The sequence below is a fragment of the Hyperolius riggenbachi genome, chromosome 3 (assembly GCF_040937935.1).
Source record: "Hyperolius riggenbachi isolate aHypRig1 chromosome 3, aHypRig1.pri, whole genome shotgun sequence".
Classification (NCBI taxonomy): domain Eukaryota; kingdom Metazoa; phylum Chordata; class Amphibia; order Anura; family Hyperoliidae; genus Hyperolius; species Hyperolius riggenbachi.
The window spans coordinates 158968922-158995566 of NC_090648.1; the positions used below are offsets into that span (position 1 = coordinate 158968922).

General features: G+C 43.8%; 1 protein-coding gene across 1 annotated transcript in view; it reads right to left on the bottom strand.

Annotated features, from left to right (window-relative positions):
- The window catches only part of SLCO3A1 (solute carrier organic anion transporter family member 3A1), a 383290-nt gene that overhangs the window by 23688 nt on the left and 332957 nt on the right, over window positions 1-26645 (bottom strand). Inside the window, exon 9 of the mRNA XM_068275155.1 lies at window positions 9827-9891. Within this exon, the coding sequence (XP_068131256.1) occupies window positions 9827-9891 (65 nt within the window). The remainder of the gene's footprint in view (window positions 1-9826; window positions 9892-26645) is intronic.

Below are 26645 nucleotides of genomic sequence, written 5' to 3' on the forward strand. Positions count from 1 at the left end.
ACTTCCTTTCAGTTTTAAAAGATAAGCAACAGCATAATAACCTTTAAATAAAAACATTTATTTGTTACAACTTATAGAACTACTAAAATAAATCTGCAGTGTTTCTGCACAATCCTGGGAGCACAGAAGGGGTTAACCTTCAGTGTTTACATATTAGCAGAAAACAAGGGAAGTCAAAGGCACGGCTGACCAAAGCAGACATTTGGGCACCTGCTAGTGGCTGAGACTTGAGTGTTGTCATAGTAGCACTTGTAAATAGCAGCTACACTGTGAAATTTGGGCGCTGGGTCACCCGTTAATAGTGACTGCACTGTGAAATTTGAGTGCCCGGGGCACCTGTTAAATAGCAAGTGCCTCGCATCATATGATATTTATCATATTATGCACAATACGATATGTATCCTATTAAGTTTCACAGTGTAGTTGCTATTTATAATAACACCTATGGCTGTTCCCGAAAATTATTATTTTTTGTGGCCATTTTTGGGTTGGTAAAGTAACGCATGAGGATGGGGGGTTAAGGTTGGGTGGGAGGTGTTAAGGTTAGCCGTGGGAAGGGGAAAGGCTAAGGTTAGCCATGAGGGGGATGTTTAAGGTTAGGTGTGGGGGGAGGGGGTGAACGCTACACACCGGGGGTGGGGGGGTTAAGTTTAGGAATCATAGAGGGAGAGTTCTGTGTGAGAATAGGGTTAGGTTTTGCTGTGGTAAAATACCGCTACATTTTACCGATATTTTATTCATGAAAAATAACACTCTGAAATAGTAGAATATTGGTACTTGTTGCTGATAAGGAGTACTTAGACATGCTCTTTTTTTAATTTCTCTGCAACTTTATATGTTTCCTTGTCTGCTGTACAAGAGTCAAGGTCTGCTTTAAGAGTAGTTATCAATAGGCCATTTTATTTTATAATAGTGACTTTCTATCAGATGAGTGATTTCTATATGGCTGGTGTACAGATGCTGTTTTCCCATTATTCAAGAAGAGAAAAAAAAACAGGAAACTATAGGCCTGTAACATAAGGACACTGTACAATTATATAATGCAGAATAGTCACATGATCAGCACAGATTTCTGACTAACATGTTCAGCTTAATAAAGTGGTGAATTCCTAACTAGTTATTCGGAAAACAACAGGCATAATCAATAGATTTTACCCTTGTTGCTTTGAGTGAAGGTGCAAAAGGTTGAACTTGGTGGATCCATGTCACAGACAAAACTCTCTGCCTATCGTCAAGAAATGTTACTGTGAGGGCAGTCTTGAATACACTTAACAATTTTAAACATTGTTGCGTGATGAAGGGTTTTATAAAATTTTCTTTGAGGTGAATATTGACCCATACTAAGGTGACACTGCTGACATGTGGAGGTGGAGTGCGCAAGAGGGGCAAGGGGGGCAAGGGGAGCTTGGGAATGTCCCACATGCCCTTATGATCATTGTCAATAGTGCTCCGCCTGAGTTGGTTAGTCTCTCTCCATTTGGTGTTGGCGGTGGAAAGTGACAGTAAATACTATAGCAGCGCTGGTCAAGAAATATTGTGACTTTTGAAAAGATTAATTAATCCTACGTGATTTCATCGCAGTGGCCAAAACCTGGAGTTATGGGATAAGGGGTGGTGACATCCAGCCCACCATAATGTCCATTTAACATGACTATGACCAGCTTGAGGTAGCTGCCCACTGATCTTTCAGTCTGTGGTAGATTGTATTGCTAAACAGATTGGTATACTTTTGAATATCAGACTTGTGCATTAGATAGTGTAATGGGCAGAGTATATATGTAAGTGGTTTGAGAGCAGTGTAGCAACTGAAAACTGCAAGTGGAAATAATGTTTTGAGAGCACGTTTGAAGGTTTCCAAGCTTACAATTTCCAATAATACAATAACTGAAAACAACTGCCTGGTCTGTATGCTGTTAAAGCAGTGAAAAGCTCTTCAGAATAATAGAATTAAATTAAAACCATCCATGTTTCTTTTTATAAGTTCTGTATGTTTTATTTCATTAATAAAAACAAATACATCACATTAGTGAGACGAAAACAAAATTAAGGACTGAATAGGAAGGCTCCTGTTTGGAAAGGCTTCCATTATACACTGTCTGTGCTGTACTAAATGACAGTTTTTATTTTCATTGTCTAATAGAAAAAAATAACTGAAAAACTGATGCTAATTAAGAATGATGATAAATAGCCGAGAAGACTGTGATGCTGTGTTCTGCTTAGCATGATATCTAGCAATGCCTGGGTATTACTGCTTCCATACCCTATAAAGTTGTTCCTTTAAAAAAAAACAATTGTCTGTTTCGTATATATCCAATGCTAGGAATTGTGGTGCCTCAATGGCAGGCTTGCTAGGAAATGTGTTGCTTCAATGGAGGGTATGCTAGGTGCTGTGGTGCACCAATAGCGGGCATGCTGGGAGCTGTGATGCCTCTATAATGGGCATACTGGGTGCTGTGGTGCCATGCTGGTGCTGGGGTACCTTTATGGGCGAATGTAAGGATCTGCGGTTCTTCTATAGGGGAATGCCGGGAGTTGTGGTGCTTCAATGGGTCAGCCCGTGGGAGCATGGGAGGGGGTTCAGGGAATGCTATGGGGGGACTGCCTGACAACCTGGAAGCAGGCCAGCCAACACAGAAGCCAGGTAACCCTGCCTAGTTATGTTTAAGTGACACTACCTATATTTTTTTTGACATGATGGAGAGGGAGCTCCATCCAACATTTTGCTGGCCAGGCCTACTTAGACCATTGTTAGGTTCATGTAAATTTGGCTCCATCTATGACCACACCAACATTCTGGTGCATTGCCACACCCATTTTTCAGCTGCAGTTCCCAAAAGTGCCCCGAAACTCTTAGGATCCTAGCAACGCCCCGGTTTATTAGGTTTAGCACTAAAAATGTATTTTTAAGTATCTTCGTATTGTTTTACAAGAACATTACAAGTGGTTCCTTAGCCTTAGTACTGGTCCATGCCCTATCCCATAGAGCATTATCAATCCATGCCATGCACTGATGAGGACAAAAAAAGTCCAAAACAGGCTGTATGCATGCTGGATTGATGTGGCTCTGTAAAATGTATTAGCTACAGGCTCACCACACACCAGCGGTTCTGTATGTGTGCCTGGCTTTTATGGGCATAAAGAGATGATTTGCATATTTGGGAGTGATGCATCATGGGAATCAGCGCTGCGTAATATGTTGGCGCTTTATAAATACAATAAATAAACCAAAGTTGCTCACTTAAATATGAATTATTACAAATACCTTCTGTTTTAAGAAGGCAAAATCATGTAAGTAAATTACATGAAAATATGTTTGTTTAAAGAGGAGCTGTCAGCCATACTATCTCAGGAAAAAAAAAACCACATATATAAGTAGATAAATACTCCCTCTCCTTACATAACATATGTATTGTACAGTCCACATTTTTATTTTAGTGATTTTTCTATAGTAAAAAAAGAGAAGCTCCTTCTTAGGATTCTCCTTATTAACTGTGTCTATTTTGAATCCAATCCTGATGTCATTTCCTCCCTTACTCTCCTCTGCCTGATTGTGTATGCAATGCCTGACCTACTCCCAGTCTTCAGACACTCCCACCCAGCTCTGCAATAGAAAGTGCATTGTCTCCACATGAGAAATATTGGCCAATCAGAGAGCAACAGAGGTGTGTGTGTGTGTGTGGGGGGGGGAAACAGCAGGAGGGAAGGAGGCTGCAGAAAATCAGGCTGCATTAGTTAAGTCTGAGGGAAAAGAAGAGAAGGAAAAAAGGACAACCCAGCATGCCTTGCAACTTCCTTTGTGCGGCAATGTACCAAATAAGAGTCAGGTAAACTGGGGCATGATCATTTATCAACAAGAAAAGGAATAGTGATTTTTTAACTTTTGGATTGCCTGGTTAGCATCCTTATTAGTTGTTAACCAGATAAAAATAAAGAATTGATTTTAGATTTTATGCCCGACAGTCACACTTTAAGGCTTTCACTGGCAAGCTCTGTAAGTTCAAGAAAGGCCTTCTTTTGCTGCTGCATAGTAAAGATAATATATTTTAGTCTGGTTAGGAGTCACCAGGTCTGGAGATTGGGGTTTTGCAGTCAAAAGCCTCTTTCACATGCTAGATAGTTCTCAGCCACGTCGACGTGTCAGTTTGCCAAGACTCTAGCCTGTTTGTGGCGGTCCTCAATGCATGGCCGAGGAATCCGGAGTGCCGGGTCATCTCCATTGTACCTGCTCCATAGCAACAGGATGCATTACTAGCCTGTAAGCCAGTGATGTGTCTGCAGAGCATTCAGGTGCAAACTGTCACAAGAAAGTCCCAATCACTGCAGGCGATAATGATTGCGCATATGTACCATGTAAATGTGAAAAATAATTTATATCTACCTGATATCAGCCATTTACCAAACTTCTATATTGCCCTGTGAAATATTAAAGTGATTCAGAGGCAAAGCTCGGAATCAAAATCTTACTTACTTACTTACTTTAAAAAGAACCTGAACTGAAAATTGAAAGCCAAAATAACCATACACAGGCCATACTTACCTCCTGTGTAGTCTACTCTTCAATCTCTTTCTCCTCTGCTGCGTCCCATTTGTCCACTGTGATCAATGGATTTTTCCGTCCTCCATTTTAAAAATGGCCATTACCTTCTAACAGCTTCCTGGTCAGCACACTGTTAAACTGTAATATCATCCACTTGAGCCATAGGAAAACATGGACATTACCTTGCACATTCAGTTGTAACTGGCAGCTGCTGATATACTGTATAAATGACAGCAACTAGTATATTTCAGTTCTGACATATATATTGTCAGAACTGGAAGGGATCGCTGTAAGAAGAAAATGGTGAGCTTCTGAGAGGAACTGACAGTGAGGTTAGTATGTAATATTCATTTGCAGCTACGTCATGTGTTTATTTTAAATAATTTTCCTCGCTTCAGGTTCCCTTTAAGAGAGGGTAGCCTCAGGATCTTATTGAGGCTTCTTTCGCTACTCCATTCTCCCCGGTTGGTGGACATTGGGGCCATGCAGCTCCTCTTCCTGAAGGGTGGCAGCGCAGTAGCCACGTGAGCCCGCTTAAGCATGTGCAGTACCACTGAGCCCGCTGCTCCGTCTTACTGCGCTCGCAAAGGAAGGCTCGGTCAGCTATAGCATGGCCACGCTGGAGGAAGAAGAGCTGCGCAGCCCCTATGATTAGCGACAATGCCTTGTCACTAATGTTCTGGGGGGACCACACTTAGCGACGGGGGACATCAGAGCAGAGAGGGAAGCCTCAATAGGATCCTGAGGCTTCCCTCTCTTTAGAAAAGTATCCCATTTTGTACCAGAGCTTCGGCTCAGGTACACTTTTAGTAGAAATCCTGTCTAATACTTGATTCCCAGGCACAGCCCCCAGTTTTGTGCTGCATTAAAATCTTTATGTATATGGCCAGAATAAGTTATATTCATTTTATGCAATCAGATTTCCCTATGCCAGTGTGAGGTCTGACCATGAACATTTATCTAGCATCTTTTTTATTTATTTTTAGATTGATCAAGAATCTTAAGTTACATTTAGAATAATTTATTTTTGTCTGATCCGGATAGTAACCAATTTTACGGTCCAATTTGTTTGATTTTATATGCTTATATATGAGCCTCAGCTCAGGCACACTTTTGTATGCAATTAATAAAACACTATTTTAAAAAAATATAGAATATTAAAAAAATAATTTAAAAAGGAAATATAAGCTTCACAAATTCGCATATACACAGTGACCAGTGGCGTAGCTAAGGAGCTGTGGGCCCCAATGCAAGTTTTACAATGGGGCCCCCCAAGCACTCTATACATAACAATTGATAAGGCGCACCAAAACCTGCCAATGGCTACTACAGTGCCAGAGGTGCAAGAAGGGGATGGGGGACAGTTTGTTATTGATTACCACTATTCAAAGTATCTATACAAGTGATTGTTAAAAGCACAGGACCAATAGAGAGCTACCGTAATACTGTCGTTGAGGGAGGGCCCTTCGGGGCCCAAGGCCCTGATGCGGTGGCTACCTCTGCACCCCCTATTGCTACGCCCCTGCCAGTGACCTACAGCTACAGGTTTATTTTAAAAGGCAAAAAAACCCAGTTGGTTTAAAATAAACCTGAAACAGGTCTTCCATTTCCTACAGTTATACTGTTATTGTCCTCTGAAGACGGTCCGTCTGTTTTAGCAGGTCTGTGCAGTAAGAGCTTGCTTTCCTAAATGCTACTAATATCATTTTGTAAAGGATTTGTCCTGTTCTCTTCAGGAATCAGCTTTTCATTCTGGAATGCCGCCAGTCTAATTTCTGTTTTCAAGCTCTTATATTCTTTGCAATGATGAAAGTGTCCCTTCAGACTTATAGTTTTAAAATGCCCTTTTCTTTTTGCTGATTCCTTTTAATACTGAAAGGAAACAGCATTCAGCTATATTTTTAGCCGTTTATACTAATTGCTTGTAGAATGAACGGCATAATGCATTTACATAAAGCTGATTGGACGCACTCTCATTTATCTTCTGTATCGTTACTAGAAATGTTTCCATTGTGCATGCTAAAGGGCAGCCCACGCCGCGTGGAAACAAATAAAGAGTAAGCATTGTTTCCTGTGCACAACCAGTCAGCCGCCTCCATCATCTTTACTCCTTTCCTTGCCTGAAAATATTCCGTTTATGTGGCTTATAGTGGCCCTGAACTCAGAGCTTTCTCTCTGCTCTAAGGCAGGGAACACACTACATGCGTTTTTGCGCGTTTTGCCGCGAACGGCAAAACGCGCACGATTTTAGAGGCTATTGAAAATAATAGCCTAGCTCGGGAAACGCTGCGCCGCATGCGTTTGTGCGCGTTTGCGTTCGCGTTTTTTTCCGCGTTTTGTAGCCGCACAGTTTTCTGCTTTTTTCCGCACATTGCATGACTACATGCCATGCAAACGCAGAAACGCAGAAACGCACGCGGAAAAACGCACGCGTTAGACGCGACCGCAAAACCCGACGGAAACCTGGGAAACGCAGGGGAAAACGGCCCTGCAAGTGTGTTCCCTGCCTAAAAGTTACGCAACTGCATAATAACCTTTACAGAAAAACATTTGTTTGTTACGACTGATACAAATCTTGCAATAAATCTCCAGTATGTCTACTTTCGGCTTTCATGGAAGCAGACATATTGTTCCAGTGTCTACAAATTAACTGCTCTGCTGTGGCAGTGGACATTCCTGGGCTAACACAGCGGAAAGATCAAATTCCAGTGGTGAATAGTCACAGATGAGAGGGAATCAGACAGGCTAAACTCTCTAAATACATACAGGGTACATTTCTCTGTTTTCCTTCTGTCCTGCGCAAGAGTTCATATACACTTTAAAGAGAATCTTCACTTTAAAGTTCTGGCCCCATCCCTTTTGCCCTCCAACTCTATGGTGGTGCTCCCTCTCTTCAAAACCCCCTTGACATAACACTTTAACACTTCCAAAGTTGTTCTTTATCTTGTGGAAGGGGACCAGCAGGGACATCAGCATGTGACACAGCAGGGACATCATAGTGGCCATACTGTTATGGGGAGATGAGAGTCATGGTGGCAAAACCTGTGATCTGATTCCTTGCAGATTAGCAGTGGGAGTCACCCAGTGGGTGGAAATGTTAGGGGAACCTCATCGAAGTTTTCACGTCATGCATCTGGATTTAATCACTTAAAACGCTTTCATTGTAGCCAGAACCAAAAGGCGTTTGACTTAATTCAAACTGTGCATGCTTAGCCCAAAGAAGTCAAAACATGTGTTACTGTTTACTGTGAGGCCGATCTCAAACATAAATGGCAAGATTTAGTAGTAGCTAGAAGTAACAGCTATATATTTCTGTTTATCTATGCTTTATTATTAAAAAAAAATAAAAAAGCAATATTTTTTCTCTGTTATTATTATTGCCTTCTTATTAAAAAATAAATAAAACAAAATGAGACAGATCCCCATTACACGCTATATATATAACATGGTACACCTGCGTGTACATGTCCATACAAAGGGACCAAACACAAGAGTAGCCATCAGCCAGGCGAGTTTGGCTGTGTCTTTGCAAATTGGGCATCCAAATGTGTGGACAATGCCTGTGGGCCACAGGGAGGCAGGTTAATGTAGCCATTGAGCAGGTATTTGTATTCCTCCAAACATTTTACTAATTTTATAGGGTCAGGTAATAAACAATGGTTAAAAAGTTAAACAAATGACTCTCAAAAAATATTTGTTCCTAGAACAAATCTGCACCTCCAGCATCCTAAACCAACATGATATTTGAACAATAACACTATTAACTACTTGAGGACTGCAGTGTTAAACCCCCCTAAAGACCAGGATCACTATTGATAAATTGGCCACTGCAGCTTTAAGGCCAAGCTGCAGGGCCGTACAACACAGCACACGAGTGATCCCCCCCCCCCCCCCTTGCCACTGCAGCTTTAAGGCCAAGCTGCAGGGCCGTACAACACAGCACACGAGTGATCGACGCCCCCCCCCCCCCCCCTGTTTATTTATTTTTTAATCAATATTTATGTTTATATTTTGTTTAATAAAAATGGCTTTTTTTTACATTTATCCTCCGCTCCCTCCCTCCCCCCGCCAGCCAATCAGCATGATCAGCTGTCATAGGCTTCAGCCTATGACAGTCGATCACTCCCAGTGTATGGAGGGGACAGCCGTGACACACGGCTGTCCCCAGTACATCGCTGCTGCCGATCGCAGCGCTGTACAAGTAAATAGACGGCGATCACGCCATCTAACAGTCTCCCGAGCAGCGATTGCCACTCGGAGACTGAAGAGGGGGTGGAGCTTCGCCCCCCCGAGCATGAGATGCGTGCGCAGCCTGCGTGCGATCTCATGCAAATTAGAGCCCCAGGACTTGACGCCAATTGGCGTTAGGCGGGTCTTTAGGTAGTTAAAGGGATACTGTAGGGGGGTCGGGGGAAAATGAGCTGAACTTACCCGGGGCTTCTAATGGTCCCCCGCAGACATCCTGTGCCCGCGCAGCCACTCCCCAGTGCTCCGGCCCTGCCTCCGGTTCACTTCTGGAATTTCTGACTTTAAAGTCAGAAAACCACTGCGCCTGCGTTGCCGTGTCCTCGCTCCCGCTGATGTCACCAGGAGTGTACTGCGCAGACACAGACAATACTGGGCCTGCGCTGTGCGCTCTTGATGACATCAGTGGGATCGAGGACACGGCAACGCAGGCGCAGTGGTTTTCTGACTTTAAAGTCAGAAATTCCAGAAGTAAACCAGAGGCGGGGCCGGAGCATCAGTGAGCGGCTGCGCGGGCACAGGATGTCTGCGGGGGACCATTAGAAGCCCCGGGTAAGTTCAGCTCATTTTCCCCCGACCCCCCTACAGTATCCCTTTAAAGGACAACTGAAGTGAGAGGGTGCCATATTTATTTACTTTTAAACAATACCAGTTGCCTGGCAAAACCTGTTGATCTATTTGGCTGCAGTAGTGTCTGAATAACACCAGAAACTAGCATGCAACTAATCTTGTCAGATCTGACAATAGTGTCAGAAACACCTGATCTAGTGCATGCTTGTTCAGGGTCTATGGCTAAAAGTATTAGAGGCAGAGGATCAGCAGAATAACAAGGCAACTGGTATTGCTCCAATAAATATGACAGCCTCCATATCCCTTTCGCTTCAGTTGTCATTTAAAGCAAAGTAATACTGTATGTGTAAAAAATGTAAATATAAATGCCCAACAATGTGTCATTCTGCTTTTAGATAAGCCAGATCAAACAGGTCCATTCGATGGCTGGTATGGACTGAGCTGTGGAAATATTCAAACTTTTTCGAGACTTACCAATCAAGCGCAGAAGAAGGAAGAGAACACCTAGTGCATATGACTTGAGCTCTGGACTCACGGCCCTGCATGGAGGAAACACAAGAGGAGCAGCTATGTATTAGACTGAAGAAAAGCGAGAGAGGAAGAATACAACAGAAAAAGGAAGCATACAACAGGACGGATTGCAGTATACCCCACATTAGAACCAGAGGCCCCAGAAAAAAGCTATTATACATACCTAGGGCTTCTTCCAGCCCCATACGCACGGATTGCTCCCACACCGCCGTCCTCCGCTTCCAGTATCCGGCGGTACCGGGTCCCATAGTTTCGGCCAGTCGGCGGCAGGACGCGGCCAATTGTCCGCATCACAGGGGCTCCCGGCATACACTTACGCGTGCAGCTGCATACTGAGCCGCCGCACGCGTAAGGGTATGGAGGGAGCCCCTGCTCATGCGGACAATTGGCCGCGTCCGCCGGAAGTGACGGGACCCGGTACCGCCGATACAGGAAGCGGTGGACGGCGGCGTGGGAGCGATCCGTGCGTATGGGGCTGGAAGAAGCCCCAGGTATGTATAAAAGCTTTTTCTGTTTTTAAAGAGAGTTCCTCTCTGGTTCCCTTTAAATACCAAGCTCCTATAGACAGTATCTCTAGTATAAATAGTATTAATTATTCAACAGAAGCAAAGTAACAAATCAAGTAAAAACAAAAATGATTACACCACTGATTTGAATTAATCCATAAGTGGGGTTCAGGAGCACTTTATATACTGGTACCACATTCTTTTTGAATTTAACGTGGAACAGCAATACTGGGGGAACTGATTTGGATGGGCTTGCCTTTCTGATCAAGGTTGATCCTGCTATTAATGCTACATGACCTTGCCACTAAGGAAGACAAAGGACATCACTCATCATCCAAAACTATAATCAGCTCTGCATATTTATGTCACCCGTCTTCAATACAAAAATAACAGTGGAGAGATGTGCAAAACATGAAATAAAGAAATGATTATTGCACCATTTTAATGAATGGACCCTTCAGTGACACTTTGCTGCCAATCAGGGTGGTGCTATAGCCTCTTCAGAAGTCATTAGTTGGATTTTTGTTTTATCTGCTTCTTGTCTCAGAAATAATTATATTTGGAGATGCATATTAAATTCTACAATACAGAAGCATTGTGAACACAGCTAACGGTGTCTCTGGGAAATACAAAGTAAGCCATTATGTATAGGAACTGTGAATATTGTCTGCTTAATTCTGCACAAATTGCTATTTTGTCAGACTGCTATTGGTGCTTTAAATGAGTTGTCCTCACATGTTCCTAGAGGTAAGACTATTCAGCTGTACAAAATTAAAAAAAAAGCAATCTCTGTTTTCTTAAAGTGAAGTCAGTTAAAGACACACTGGCAGTAGGGCTGTGCAAAAACAACATCATGAGCTACAGTATTACAGTAATGCTAGATGACATCACTATAAAATGCATAATAATAATTACATATACTGATATAGTTTATATATATTATAATCATGCACACCGTGTGACTTTTTGTAGTGAATATTGAGCATTAGAACATTGCAGATATTTGTTTCTAGCCTTTCAGAATCAAACAGGCATCATTTGGGATGAATTTAGTGTTTTCCAAACATGAACAGCAACACTGGTAACAAATAGGATCAGTAGGAAAATCTGTTGATTTTCATGGTTTTAAAACCATCATATTTTGAAAATCTGTTGATTTTCATGGTTTTAAAACCATCATATTTTGCCATTATGTATAACGATTAAAGCGGTTTAAAACCCTGACATAATATCCTTTTAATTATCTGAAAGTTTGGCTGTGGCAGCATTTCAATGCACGGAACTTTCAAGCTCTGTGTGTAACCCTTCCAATGCTGGTCTAGTAAAAAAAAAAAAATGCTGGTTGCATATAATATGCTGTAAATAATGTTTTAGAGCAAAGTTGAAATGCAGGGTTATATTCCACTTTAAACTGCTGAGTTAAAGCAAATCTGACATGAGAATAAACTTATGAGATGAATAATTGTATGTCAATTAAACATAGAACGGAGTCTCATATTTTTATGCACAGTTTAAGTGCTTTTTTCTAAACAGCAGCTGTAACACTTCAGTCTTGCTAAATGGAAAAACAAAAACAAGTAATGACCCTTTGAACCTACTAGCACTAAGATCTTATCCGAAGCCTTTTCTAACTCAGATACAATTATTTTGGCTTTTATTTACTTTTCAGGAAACTGACTAAATTTGACGAGCTGTTTAATAAACGTATTGTATGATTTCAGACACATACATTTTACAAAACTTTTGTAAATACACCCCATCGCATAAAATAAGTTAGCCTGGTAACACTTGGAGACTAGTGGTCACACTATGGTAGCACTTGACCTGGCATTTAACAGAGTTTTGGGCAATGAGACATGTTTGAAATTCAAGTTTAAACAGTCCACAGACATACTAAGTCTTGTAGACTGTAATAACAAATTGCGGGGCATAGATCCTGAACGAAAATGGCAATCTTTCATACTGCTTCTTAATGAGTATTGAGTATGTACAGACCTTATAGGAAAAAAAAAATTGATATTCAAACCTGCATCAATAAAAATGCCTCAGACATGATTACGTGTAAAATGAATACATATAGGGCCCTAAGGTACAGGGGACTGAATCTACACAAGCATTAGGACCCCTATTCAACCATCTTTTCTCCTGAGTGTTCTTATAGCAGATCTTTTCTGACTTTATCAATAATCCCCCAGCAATCAAGCAAATACTCAAAATAAGTTTGATATTACTTCCTTATCTAATTTTTTTAGAACATTTGACATTTTTAAGAACTGAAACGTTATTCTGAAAATAAGATGAAAAATGATCTCCAAATAAAAAACTTACGAGAAAATGTAATTGAATAGAGGTCATTAACCTGTAAAAATGTAATCACACTAACAAAACAGGGAACTAAAAAAAACAAACAAAAACAGGTTTCTAGTAATATTAAATCAAATCCAATCTTAAAAATGTTTAACACATATATACATTCGAAAATAAATAAGACTGAGAATAGTATTTCTAAACGATCAGGCAGGCAGCTACATACCAATATACTGATATATACAGAATATATAGGTGTGGATATAGGAAGATATATAGATAAGTATTTCTAATGCTGAAACCAGGAACATTACCATAAAGGCAGACTTGAGAGAAGGTAGGTAGGCACTCAGTGCAACTGCAGATGGAAAAGGTCTCGCTGAAAGGCAGTGTGTAGAACTTCAGCAGAAGCTACGTGCTCACGACAAAAAGGATTCAAACATAGTGACCATTTCATGTAAAAAAGAAAACAGAAGATGTCTGGCACTGCAGCTTTAATGCATGACAGCAGGTGTACAGTGAAAATGGCATACAGTATACACAAGGACAATGTCCGTGGAGGTGGTAGTACTTATTGTGCTCTGCTGCAGGTGGAGAGGCGACTGTGGGCGCCAGTGGGTGCACGGCCTTACAGCCGTTTCGCAATGGGGTGAGCCTTGCTTCTTCGGAGGCTTCTCGTGCGCAAAGTGCTGGAGGGAAGCGGCCATTAAATCGCCTACTTCCGTGTAGGTCCCGCCTATCTGTAGGAAATGACATGGGGCTGTGCCATTGGCCAGTAAGGGCGCGTCATCATGAGCGGCGCGCAAGCGTCACACAGGACGGGGGCGCAAGCGCGTCACCGCGTGCAGATGAAGCGTACATGTAGGGCTTGGGCTTACTGCCCCGGCAACCTGAACCGCCCTGACCCGCAAAGATGGGCGGCAACCGACACTGCCAGCCAATGAGCGGGGGGAGGGGCGGGTGCGAGGACGCACAACAGCGCTGCCCGGTAGCAAACAGTAAACAACCCGATGTTCCGTCCACAATAGGGATAGGATATATTATCCATATTCCTGGGCTTAATTAGCTAGATCTAGTGGAAGGGGCTTGACAATGCTTCAAGATGCCACATACTGGATACAACCATGAACAGCCGAATGCCAAGGGTGGACAGGGGGGGGGGGGGGGGGAAAGAACGGGGGAGTGAGGAAAGTGTGGGTGAGGATAAGTGAGGATAGAAGGGCAGTGAGGCGAGGCACAAGTCCTAGGTAATGAGGCCCCTAGGGAAGAGAGAGGTGGGAGGAAGCACAGAACGGAAAGACCACTCCATACAGGTGAGAGCCTGAAATAAGTGTATAAACACCCATTCGCCACATAGACCGGCTACAATATATAAATATATATAATAAATATTGTGGAATTACGAATTTGGAAAAGGACAGGCTATAGATTAAATATAAAATATAAAAAACGGTCAAAATGTGGCGATAAGAGAATGGGGAACAAGGGGAAGAGGAGAGGGCATGCATCAGAGGATAAAGAGAAGAGCCATCCTACGGAGAGGAGATCTCAAGGGTCAAGAAAACAGGCTAAGTCCAAGTGGTCATTGAGACCAAGGGGGCCCATAGCGTCCGTCCTAAGAATCCACTTTGATTCGAGCTTAAGGAGCAGTTTTTTCCTGTTGCCACCTCTGCGTGGAAGAATACAATGGTCCACGCAGGCAAAGGACAAAAGGCTGGGATCAGAGCCGTGGGCAACGGTCATGTGCTCCACGACCCTGGGGCAGCCCTTCCCCTTTGGTAGCAGGCGGACATGCTCCAAAATTCTGTCTTTCACCATTCTTGTGGTCATGCCAACATAAAAACGTTGGCACGGGCACCATAGGGCATAGACTACATAGCTGGTTCTGCAAGTGGCAAAGAAAGGAACCTTGAACTGAATTGGGCCCAATTGGTAGGACTTACCTGTCCTCATGTGACGGCATGCCTTGCATGCCCCACATCGATGGTTACCTGCAGTGGCCACCTGGTCTAGCCAAGTGTGGCGTGGATTCTCACGGAAGTCGCTATGGACTAAAAGGTCGCCAATAGTAGGTGCTCTTTTAAAAGCCACCAAAGGTTTGGGAGGAAGACATCCCTTAAGGATCGGGTCCTGAAGCAGGATGGGCCAATTTTTAGTGACCACCCTTTTGATCTCTCTCTCCATTGGAGAAAAGTCAAAAGTAAAGACCCCTGAGCCCCTCTTCAAATGACTAGAAATGGGTGCTTTCCTCCTAATGAGGTCAGGTCTGTCTTTTTTCAGGGCCTCTTTAAAAGCAAGCTCGAGTTCGTCAGCATCATAGCCTCTTAAGAGCAATCGAGATTTTAACTCCATGGCCTGTTCCAAAAAGTCCTCCAAACTGGCATTATTCCTGCGTAACCGCAGGAATTGGCCATATGGGAGGGACCTCGTGACATGGCGGGGATGGTAGCTTTCGGAATGCAAAATAGTATTAGAGGCTGTCGATTTCCGATAGCCCTTGGTTACAACGGTGCCTTCTTTAATCATTAATTCAAGATCCAAAAAATACACTTTGTCAGGTGAGTATTCCATCGTGAACTGCATGTTCACGTCGTTGGTGTTCAGATAATCTAAAAAACCAGACAAAGATGCAACATCACCCGACCAAAAGACCAAGACATCATCCACATACCTGGACCACATCCTCAGATGCGATCTGAAAGGATTGTCCACGGCGTGGATGAATCTCTCCTCCCAGGCCCCGAGAAAGAGGTTAGCATAAGTGCAAGCGACCAGAGTCCCCATCGCGGTGCCGGAGACCTGCTGGTACCAAGCGTCACCAAACAAAAACGCATTGTGAGTAAGAATGAATGCCAAGCAATCACATGTGTACTCATTAAAGAGGGGGTCTTTGTCGCCTCTGTCAAGATACATCCTGACAGCTTTGAGACCCTCTAAATGAGGGATTCTACTATACAAGCTTGTGACATCAATAGTAACCAACAAGTCTCCTCTGCACCACGAGGTGGACTCCAGACCCTCTAAAACATCAAGGGTGTCGCTAAGATGGGAAGGGACATGGGATAGGAGAGGTCTGAGGATGTGGTCCAGGTACCTAGAGAGTCTCTCCGTGACCGACCCCAGGCCCGACACAATGGGTCGGCCCGGTGGGTCGGTCAGGGATTTGTGTATCTTAGGCAGGTGGTACCATACCGGTTTAACCGGAAAGTCAGGTAAGAGGTCCTTAGCCAATCTGGGAGTAAGGAAGCCCAACTCCACCCCCTGTCGCAACAAAGATCTCAAGGCAGATAAATATCCTACAGTAGGATCGCTTTTCAAAGGTTTGTAAGTGGAAGCATCAGAAAGTTGTCGTAATGCTTCTTTTTTATAGGCTGCAGTGGTCAGTATGACCACCGCACCCCCTTTATCTGCTTTCCTGATCGTTAGATCAGGGCGGTTTTTGAGCCAATGAAGGGCTCTAGATTCAGTGGAGGTGAGATTTGGTTGCGACTTGGGGTAGAGCAGGGCCTTCACCTCCCTGTCCACTTGTTGTTCAAAGACATCAATAACAGACCCAGCCTGTGTGGGAAAAGGCATAGTAGACCTACAAGGTTGAAACTTCCCAGCGTCATGTAACGGCACTTCAGCCGGAACTGACTCATTAAGCAGTTCGTTCAGGGTTGAGATAGCTTCCAAGTCCCTGTCATCCCAGCCTTTTGATACGCTGAAACCCAGGGTTCCTATTGTTGGCTTTCCTGCCGGCTGAACAATACTATCTACGTTAGGATCTTCCAGTCTCTTTTTCTCAAAGTGGTGTCTAATATTCAACTTCCTAACTCCTCTATAAAGATCTGCTTTAAAGTTGGGATAATCGAATTGTGCGGACAGGGAAAAGTTCAGGCCCTTATTCAGGAGGTCCTCCACTCCCTCTGGTAGCAACTCAGAGGTCAAATTGACCAAGTTCGTTTTATTATTGGTGGGCATAGTTACTGTCTCGTCTTCCTCTTTTTGCTCCTTCTCTTTTTGTCCTCCCAAGAAACCTGTTTTCCTTCTGCTCTTTCCTCTTCCTCGCCGGATCCTTTTCCTAAAGGGACCTGTCGTTCTTCTGTCGGGGATTTTTTTGGGTTGTAAGGTTTGGATGGTTTCTGAGGCTTGCGTGGTTTTGATCTTGGCGTCGTATTGGGGAGATCCTCTCCGCTGGACTCGGATTCTGTTGTCCAGTAGCCCTTGGGCTTCCTAGGAGGACGGGGTTTTCCTCTCGGCCCTGGGTGCACAAAGGTCCCCCAGGTGAAAATTCTGCCAAATTTGTAGTCCTCCCTATCACGCAAATACTTCTTCAACTTCCGTCCCTTGATACTATCTTGCAATGGTACTAATTTTTTATCAATTTTATCAAGCGTAGCTTTGTAGGAACTTTCGGATACCAGTTTTTTATACTCCAGCTTGCTCTCAGAGATGGCAGATGTAATTAAGCCCAACTCCACTTTGCTCCTCTCCAGTACTATGTTTTGCAGGCGTGCAGAGTGTTCCAAGTACTCCTGCTTCCAAGTCTCCAGGAATTTGGGGTCCTGTCTATACTCAGAAGGCTCTTGATATCTCCTGAAGCCTCTGGCCACTAAATCCTCTCCCTTGTACTTCTCAAGGGTGGTTACCGTCCAGAATACTCCCACCTCTCTCTCACAGAGCCTCTCTAGGTTTTGCTCCAGCACCTTGGCGCCCACAGTAGAATTTGAACAATTGGGACCACTGGTATAAGTGAAGAAACCAGACAGGTCCGACCTCCCCGCGGTGACGTTATCACCTTGCACTTTTTCAGCCTCATCTGCTGAATCTGACTCTTCTAGAGAAAGATCTTCGTCTAAATTAGACATTACTGGTGCTCAATACCAAAAGAAAAAACAGTTCAATAGGCAGACTTGAGAGAAGGTAGGTAGGCACTCAGTGCAACTGCAGATGGAAAAGGTCTCGCTGAAAGGCAGTGTGTAGAACTTCAGCAGAAGCTACGTGCTCACGACAAAAAGGATTCAAACATAGTGACCATTTCATGTAAAAAAGAAAACAGAAGATGTCTGGCACTGCAGCTTGAATGCATGACAGCAGGTGTACAGTGAAAATGGCATACAGTATACACAAGGACAATGTCCGTGGAGGTGGTAGTACTTATCGTGCTCTGCTGCAGGTGGAGAGGCGACTGTGGGCGCCAGTGGGTGCACGGCCTTACAGCCGTTTCGCAATGGGGTGAGCCTTGCTTCTTCGGAGGCTTCTCGTGCGCAAAGTGCTGGAGGGAAGCGGCCATTAAATCGCCTACTTCCGTGTAGGTCCCGCCTATCTGTAGGAAATGACATGGGGCTGTGCCATTGGCCAGTAAGGGCGCGTCATCATGAGCGGCGCGCAAGCGTCACACAGGACGGGGGCGCAAGCGCGTCACCGCGTGCAGATGAACAGTGCCATTTTCACTGTACACCTGCTGTCATGCATTAAAGCTGCAGTGCCAGACATCTTCTGTTTTCTTTTTTACATGAAACATTACCATAAAGTAGGTATCCGGAATAATTGACTACATTCTACTATATGTCACTACAGTACCTCTTTAAAGGCTCAGGGATGCACTTAAGCAACTTACCTCTCTGAAGGGTTTTACAGGAGGCTATAGAAACATGTATATTTTCTGTATTTCTATGATAAGAACGTGTCAATTTTCAAGCTATGATAACAGCACATTTCTTCACAAAGAAGTAAATATACATAAAGCCAACTAAATACTGATAAAACCTGTATTATGTTACATGACATGATCAGCAATCTATCACATTCTTTAATACATAGGAAAGAATAATAGAAATGGATGATTTGGGTGATGATAACTAATTCCTTTGCCTGAAGCTAGCTGGAGGACTGAAATGCTGGAGCCCAGCTGTGACATCTAAAACATCATAAAAATGCACTTTGGATCTACAAATAGATCACTTGAGGCACTGCAACCATGTGACTTTTTATCCATGTTAATACTGATCAGCTTGGTTGCCTATGCACCACTTACACAGCTTGTGTCAGCTATTCAACACACCAGGAAATAGAATGATGTAATAAGCCTTAGGGGAAGTGGTAGGAAATGGAGGTACAGTATATCGCCTCTGGAACAGTAGGGATGGACTCCTAATTACAGGTGAAGCATATGACAGAAGAATATTGCTTCTTTCACAAGCTACCATTGCTGATAGGCAGCAGTTACCTATAACATCTTCCACATTTTCAAAATGGACTCAGTAGTTTTGTGCAAAGTGCCTGCTGTGTAAGGTGCTTCAAGCACAAGTGGATGACACTTCCAGTTGCATGTGCCGTGCAAGTCCTAAAGTCCTGTCCCCAGCAGAAACAGGAATACAAATGAATGTACTTCACCTGAGTAACAGAACACTAGCTGCTATATATACAGAACAAATTCAGATATTAGAAACATCTTATACAAGATAAGCAAATTGTAGAAGCAGCTAGTGGTGTCTGATTAAGAAACAATACATCTTTTATCAACCTGGCTTCACTGAAAATATGTTATTTGATAAAAGTAAGATATTGTATTGCTCTGAACACTACATTATTACACACAATCCTAATACCATTCTCATCTGGTTACATAGGGGTAGAATCTCTAAATGTCTAATGTCTAAAGGTTGTACTGCCGGGAGGCTAAAGGCAATGCATTCACCCCATCATCTGCTGCATGGCCAGGTACTTGTTAGCGCTTAGTTCGGGAGATGAAGAGGCAGACCCCGTGGTGTCACGTTTGAACACAGCCTCGGCCTTGCTCAGACATGAAATGTTGCAGTTTTCTGCCACTGAGTAACTGCGTCACAAATGCAGCGGATGCGGAAACAGCACCTTAAAGGGATACTGTAGGGGGGTCGAGGGAAAATGAGCTGAACTTACCCGGGGCTTCTAATGGTCCCCCCGCAGACATCCTGTGTTGGCGCAGCCACTCCCCAATGCTCCGGCCCCGCCTCCGGTTCACTTCTGGAATTTTTGACTTTAAAGTCAGAAAACCACTGCGCCTGCGTTGCCGTGTCCTCGCTCCCGCTGATGTCACCAGGAGTGTACTGCGCAGACACAGACCATACGCTGTGCACTCTTGATGACATCAGCGGGATCGAGGACACGGCAACGCAGGCGCAGTGGTTTTCTGACTTTAAAGTCTGAAATTCCAGAAGTGAACCGGAGACGGGGCCGGAGCATCGGTGAGTGGCTGCGCGGGCACAGGATGTCTGCGGGGGACCATTAGAAGCCCCGGGTAAGTTCAGCTCATTTTCACCCGACCCCCCTACAGTATCCCTTTAAGCACATATGCTCAGGATACACTTACGTCTACATCATTCATAATTACCTGCAATTTCCATCCACTGTTTTTGGATCACCACTGGTCTGCTCATTAGCCGGTAACTCCCGCTGCTTTTTACATCATCCACACCATTCTCTGCTGTCCCTGTTCGATCCAAGAAACCAGGAAGTATAGGGCTTCCTGTTGGTTTGCAAAAAATAAACACCAATGTGAATCCTACCTAGCAGCAGGGAAGAGTCTCACTGGTCCATCATGGACCAAAAAGATTTTTCCTGTTGCAGGAGGATTCCCATTGGTTCTTTTGTAAATCAATAGGGTGCCCTATGCTTCTGGGCTTGAATACCCTGCAGTGGACCACACAGTGGCAGTGGAACCAAAAATTCAGGTGAGCAAGTTTCTTGCGGTAAGAAGCCTAGTATGTACGAACACCGTCCGTTCCCATAGGCTTCTGAGTTTTATTCATACCCTTTCACCCTAGTTATTTCAACAAATATAGTTCTGTAAATATAATTCTACCTCTGGAAGGGCTTCCAGACGTAGAAGAGAGAATTACATATGTGCAGGGAGGAATTCACTTGACAAACAGCTGCTACTACTTAGTAAAGAGATACAGAAAGCAGTTAGAGCAAACCAAGTGGGGAGGTGACCACACATCAGTAAGCAGCCTTGTTGACAGAGAGCAGCTGTTAAATATTATAAATCAGCACATCCTCCAGACTTATACAGCAAAGTCCCTCATTATCTGGAACTCAGGCAACTGGAAGTCTCAACTTACCAGCATGCCTGAGGTGGACAACAGGAACAGTACTTTTGCCATTTGCAGAGTTGTGGGTGCAGCAGAAACAACTTACCAATCCTCTGGATGTCGTCTTGTACACTTCTGCAGCTTCCATCAGCTTCCCTGCAGCCATGTATGGGTCCCAGCATGTCATGTGACCTGCATCGGGTCACATGACATGCTAGGACTCGTACACAGAGGATGCCAGAAAGCCACTGGGAGCTACAGTAAGTGTAGGAGACGGCGCCCTGAAGAACGGTAAGTAGTTTCTGCTGCATGAGGTGGAGGTCTGTGCTATTTTCAGCCGGTGCTAGCATGTTGCCACTGGAGTTGATGGGGCACATGATTATAGGCCCAGGTGTGCTGTAGCATGTTATAGGAAGGCAGCCAAGTGCCAGCCCAGAAGGTAAAAGAGGAAGTAAGGGCATGTACACACTGCTGCGCTTTTAAAATTGCATGCGATTTTAAAATCGCAAGTCTTCATGAGAATAGAAAAAGCGCATCGCACCAGTGTGTACAGGTCTTCACGATTTTCATTATTTTTCAAAAAACCTTGCGATTAAAAAGCGCATGCGATTTGAAAAGCACAGCGCACGCGCAGCAGTGTGTACAGGCCCTTAGGAATGATTGCAGGAGAAGAGAGTAACAGCACTGGAGCAGGTTTGTATGTACAGTATGTGTGTATGTATGTGTGCATGTATATATGTGTGTGTGCATGTATGTATGTGTGCATGTATGTATGTGTGTGTGCATGTATGTATGTGTGCATGTGAGTGTTATTTTTTGACACTAAAGAGTGCTGCACCATAAACCAACAATAGCTGTACTTTAGGTTCAATTTACTCTATGGGTAGTACTCTCAGTTATGCCGCACTGCACACTGTGTGCGATCCGCATGGTAAGAGGATAGTCTATAAACTTTATTGTTGCCACTGACAGTACAGTTTTGTGTTTCTGCATGTTGTGATGTATTGCGGCCAAGAACATTTTATTAAAAAGTATGCATGATATCCAGCCGGGTTCCATTGTGTCGAGGCTTCTGATGTCCGTGCTATAATGCACCCTGACACCAATGCCGTGTGTTGGAAATAAATGCATTAAATCACATTCGTGCATGCTTTGTTTAGGGTGAAAAAGCCCTAAAAGTAGAAATAGCAAAAAGTAATGGAGAGAAATAATGAAATGTCTCTGGAGGGAAGGCGGAGTTAAATGGGGGGCATAATGAATTTGGGTACACAAAATCTAGTTTTGCTCAGGGTGTTAGGAAATCCAAGGTCAGCTCTGCATTCATTTAGTTGTTAAATTGGTGTATTAATATGCACCTTGCCACATCACCCAGGTCTTCAGTGAGTGTGGGAGTATCGGTGTTCTGGCAGTGAGGGGCGCTGGTATGTATGGTTCATCTTGCAAGAACCAGGGGCAGTTAGCAAAAATTGTGTATAAGCACCCCTAGCGATCTCAAGAAACTTTAGACACCCCTTTGATTAAACACTTGAAATTAACCAATTGTTTTAAAGTTTTCACTTCACTTTTGTATAGATGCAATTTTTTTTCGAACTGAAAGTGTCACAGAATGATTGAAATTGAGAGCTGTTTGGTCAGCATTAATCTCTATGATCACAGGCGTCTGGCACCAGGTTTTTGAAGCCTGAAAGCTCTGAACTAAGCGACAATCTACCCACATGCTTCATCTTTGCTGTGCTTTGCACTGATTGTAATGCACCATGCAGTGTTACCCTGCTTCAAAGCATGCTAACACATCCACAGAGGGTGAACTGGAGTGCTCCCTGGAAGCATTGCCAGCATTTGTCATGCATTTCTGATGCTTTTTCCAAGCTTCAGATAGCTTGTCAATAGGGATACTTCAGGCTGGCACTTTAAAAGGAGGGAAAAATGTGCATATCTAATGTGTGATTAATAATGCAAGGAAAACATAAGGCAACTTGTAGAAGCATTCAGCACTGAAGCCTGGCATAGAGATTTAGCCTTCTGGTGTACCTGAACACAGGAACGCTACTGCAAGCAAAGTCATACCTACTTCTACTAAGAAAGAGAGAGCTTTAGATAATTTTGTAAACAGAAAGCAATGGGTTTTGTTTTAGGACAATTTATCTTCTGTTTGCTGCTCTCTGCCCCTTCTGCATCATTTTATTTAATAGTTTTAGTTTAAAAAAACAAATGGCCGCGACCAGGGGGTCACGATACTGCAGCTCTCAGTTCTGTGCTCCTGGTAGGAGAGCACAGAAAGCAGGGTGAGAGGAGGTGAAGGGGTGTGGGAGAGTTGAAGGGGCGGGGCAAAGGCGGTGAACAAGCATGAAGAGGCGGGGAAGGGGAGTTCCAATGATGGATTTGGAATTCTACATAGGAACATGGTTTTGTCAGTGGCGAACTTCCATTTCATAATGCCCACTATGACCTCTGACCTAATGTCAGTGTGTCCTGACATGAATGTGGGTTCACAAATGCAATCACTGCAGCAAACTCCATCCCTACTTGTAAACAGACCGTCAGAGGTCACCCTGGGCATTATGGGATGGAAATTTCCCGCTGGCTAACCCAAGTCACAGCAGATTCCCTCCCTTATTGCCTTCACGTATCTAGAAAAACATCTATTTCAGCTGTGGTGCTCTAAGCTTGAAGTCTCAGCTCAGAGCTGCTTCCTAGCATATCCAACATAATCAGGCAGCCCAGATGCCACTTGATGCTCAGGGTGCTGCAATAATGGCATGGATACTGCATACATTTGCATATAGATCCATATTTAATTTGTATTATTATAACATTTTAATGTGCTCAAATAGAACTTCACTGGTGTTTGAATGAGTGCCTAATTTTAGATTTTCACTTGCATTAAAATAGCATGTGGTCACAGCCTCCGGAAATCACCATAGAAAGAAATTGTCCCACAAGATACCACTTGAAATGATATTTGAAATTCAAAAAATGCATTTAAGATTTGCCCACAGTGCGTTAGAAGGGCGTTCCTGCTTGTACAGTGCCGCTAATATCAGGAAGAGAGGTAAAGGCTGGGGCAGGGTACAGACAGATCACACAGCACAACATAGATATGTTTTTAGTCAGCAGGTCAGTTAAAGCAGAAAGGTTTAAATCAGGATGATACCATTAATTGGCTAAATGTAAAGGATACCCAAAGTGACATGTGACATGATGAGATAGACATGGGTATGGACAGTGCCTAGCACACAAATAACTATGCTGTGTTCCTTTTTTTCTTTCTCTGCCTGAAAGAGTTAAAAATCAGGTATGTAAATGGCTGACTCAGTCCTGACTCAGACAGGAAGTGACTACAGTGTAACCCTCACCAGGAAGTGACTACAGTATGACCCTCACTGATAAGAATTTCCAACTATAAAACACTTTCCTAGCAGAAAATGGCTTCTGAGAGCAGGAAAGAGATAAAAAGGGTAATTTCTTATCAGTGAGGGTCACACTGTAGTCACTTCCTGTCTGAGTCAGGGCTGAGTCAGCCACTAACATACCTGATATTTACCTCTTTCGGGCAGAGAAAGAAAAAAAAGAACACAGCATAGTTATTTGTGTACTAGGCACTGTACATACTCATGTCTATCTCATTAAGTCACATGTCACTTCGGGTATCCTTTAGGCCTCTTTCACACCAAGGCGTTGCGTTTTAGGGGACATTAAGGTTGCATAACGTGCCCCTAACGTAGCGCATGGTGGTGTTGAAGTTGGACGTCAGATTGATCCGCGGTATGCGGCTCTTGGTGCGCTGTTTTCTTTATATACTGGGAAGTCCGGATCTTTTCAATGATTCGGATGATTCGAATTGAATCATTGAAAAGATCTGGATCTTTGAACCGAATCTTTGAATCATTTTACTAGGGAAGCAGGAAGAAGGGGTGCAGCAGAGTGAGAGGTGCAGGAGAATGAAGGCACATTGAGGGTGCTAATGGGGAAGGGAGAGATGCAGCAGGAAGATTGTGCTTGTGCACAGAAGCTGCAGTTCCTGTTTCTTCCAGACACCCACTGTGAACCGAATCGTTCATTGTGATGAGCCGGATGATTCGACTCACAACAAAGATCCAGATCAAAGATCTGAATCGTTCATGATCTGGACAACACTACAGTGCAGTGAATATTAATAAGCCATGTGGCTAGACACAATAGCGGACTCTCCCCTCCTCCTCTCCTGACATACATTACTGAGCATGTGCAAGCAGTCTAACGCAGTCACATAGGAGTATAACGCACAGCATGCTGCACTTTCATTTAACATGCAGCGTTATACTCGTATGCAACGTGAGCACTGTGAACAGCCCATTGATTTTTAATTGCTGTGAGTTGGGCTGCGTTACAGGCTGCTGTAACGTGGGATTATAACGTCCCACTGTGAAAGCAGCATTAAAGTAAAGACTCCTTTAGGCTCCTTATTGCGCCTGGTCTCCCCTGCATCTTGCTGCTGTATGCCCCGTTTAGATTTCTGGGTGCATGCACTGTCCATCTGTTCGGCCTCTCTGTACTCATTCTCGGCACAGCTGTGTGTAGCAACTGTCACCGGTAGTATTCTGGGCATGCACACTTCAGATTATTTCAAAACTGCACATGCCTCAGCCACGGCTGCTGTGTACAGCAATTCAGTAGTATGTTACACAAGGGCACGAGGAGCAGACTGCGCATGTGCCAGACTAGTGCCAGTCAAAGCTATGAATGGGCTATATAGCTGCAAGACACAGTTTAGGTTGGCAGTAATTAGAAGCCTGGAGGGGTCTGAAGAGCCTAGAGATCATTTAGGTAATTAAATATAGATATATATTTTTTGCCCCAGGTACACTTTAAAAGATGTGAAGAGTAAGCTTTTAGCAAATAGGTCTTATTCGCATTCCAGCAGGAATTTATGTGTAGGAAACAGGGCAAACTCTATGTCAGCATATGAATATACAGAAGTTCACGATCGGCAACAATACAAACTGATCTCTCAGTATCTGCACAATTTCCTTCTATAGCACACAGCTTAAAGAGAGTCTGAAGCGAGAATAGATCTCGCTTCAGACCTCATATATAGCAGGGGCACTTGTGCCCCTGCTAAAACGCCGCTATCCCGCGGCTTAACGGGGGTCCCTGTCCCCCCAAATCCCCTCCGTAATGCGGGGGAGCGCTTCCTGGTTGGCGCAGGACTAACCGCCGCAGCCCTGCCCCACGCGCGTCTGTCAGCGCGTATCTCCGCCTCTCCCCCGCCCCTCTCTGTCTTCCTTCACTGAGAGGGGCGGGGGAGAGGCGGCGATGCGCGTCTGATAGACGCGACTGGAGGCAGGGCTGCAGCTGTTAGCCCTGCCTCCAGGAAGACAAATTCTACAACCAACTTTGCGACCAACTTTTGCGGGGGGTGGGTTGGGGGTGAAGGGACCCTCGTGCAGCCGCGCCCCTGCTATATATAAGAGCTGAAGCGAGATTTAGTCTCGCTTCAGTGTCTCTTTAAAGGACACTGTCTTTAAAGGTAACTAAAATTCTAAATGGCACATATACTTCTTTTTCTTTTCTTTTTTTTAAATATAATTTATTGAAGAAAATAGAATGTTATCACATACAGTCAAAATATACAGTATCCAAAGTAGAATATATTCATCTTTCTCCCCTTTCTCCCACATTTTAACATGCAAAAAAAAGATTCCCCCCAAAAAACAGAAAAACTTTCCCTTCCCTCCCCCCCCTCCGATTCTTTAAGATCTTCACCAGACAAAAGACCCACACAAGAACTTCCTGCCCCACAAGTTACAATATAACTCCTAATCCCAACAACAAATCACAATTCCAAATTACAACTCACAATTACCCCATCAAGGGTCTCCTCTCCTACATCTCCATCATAATTCCATACTCTTC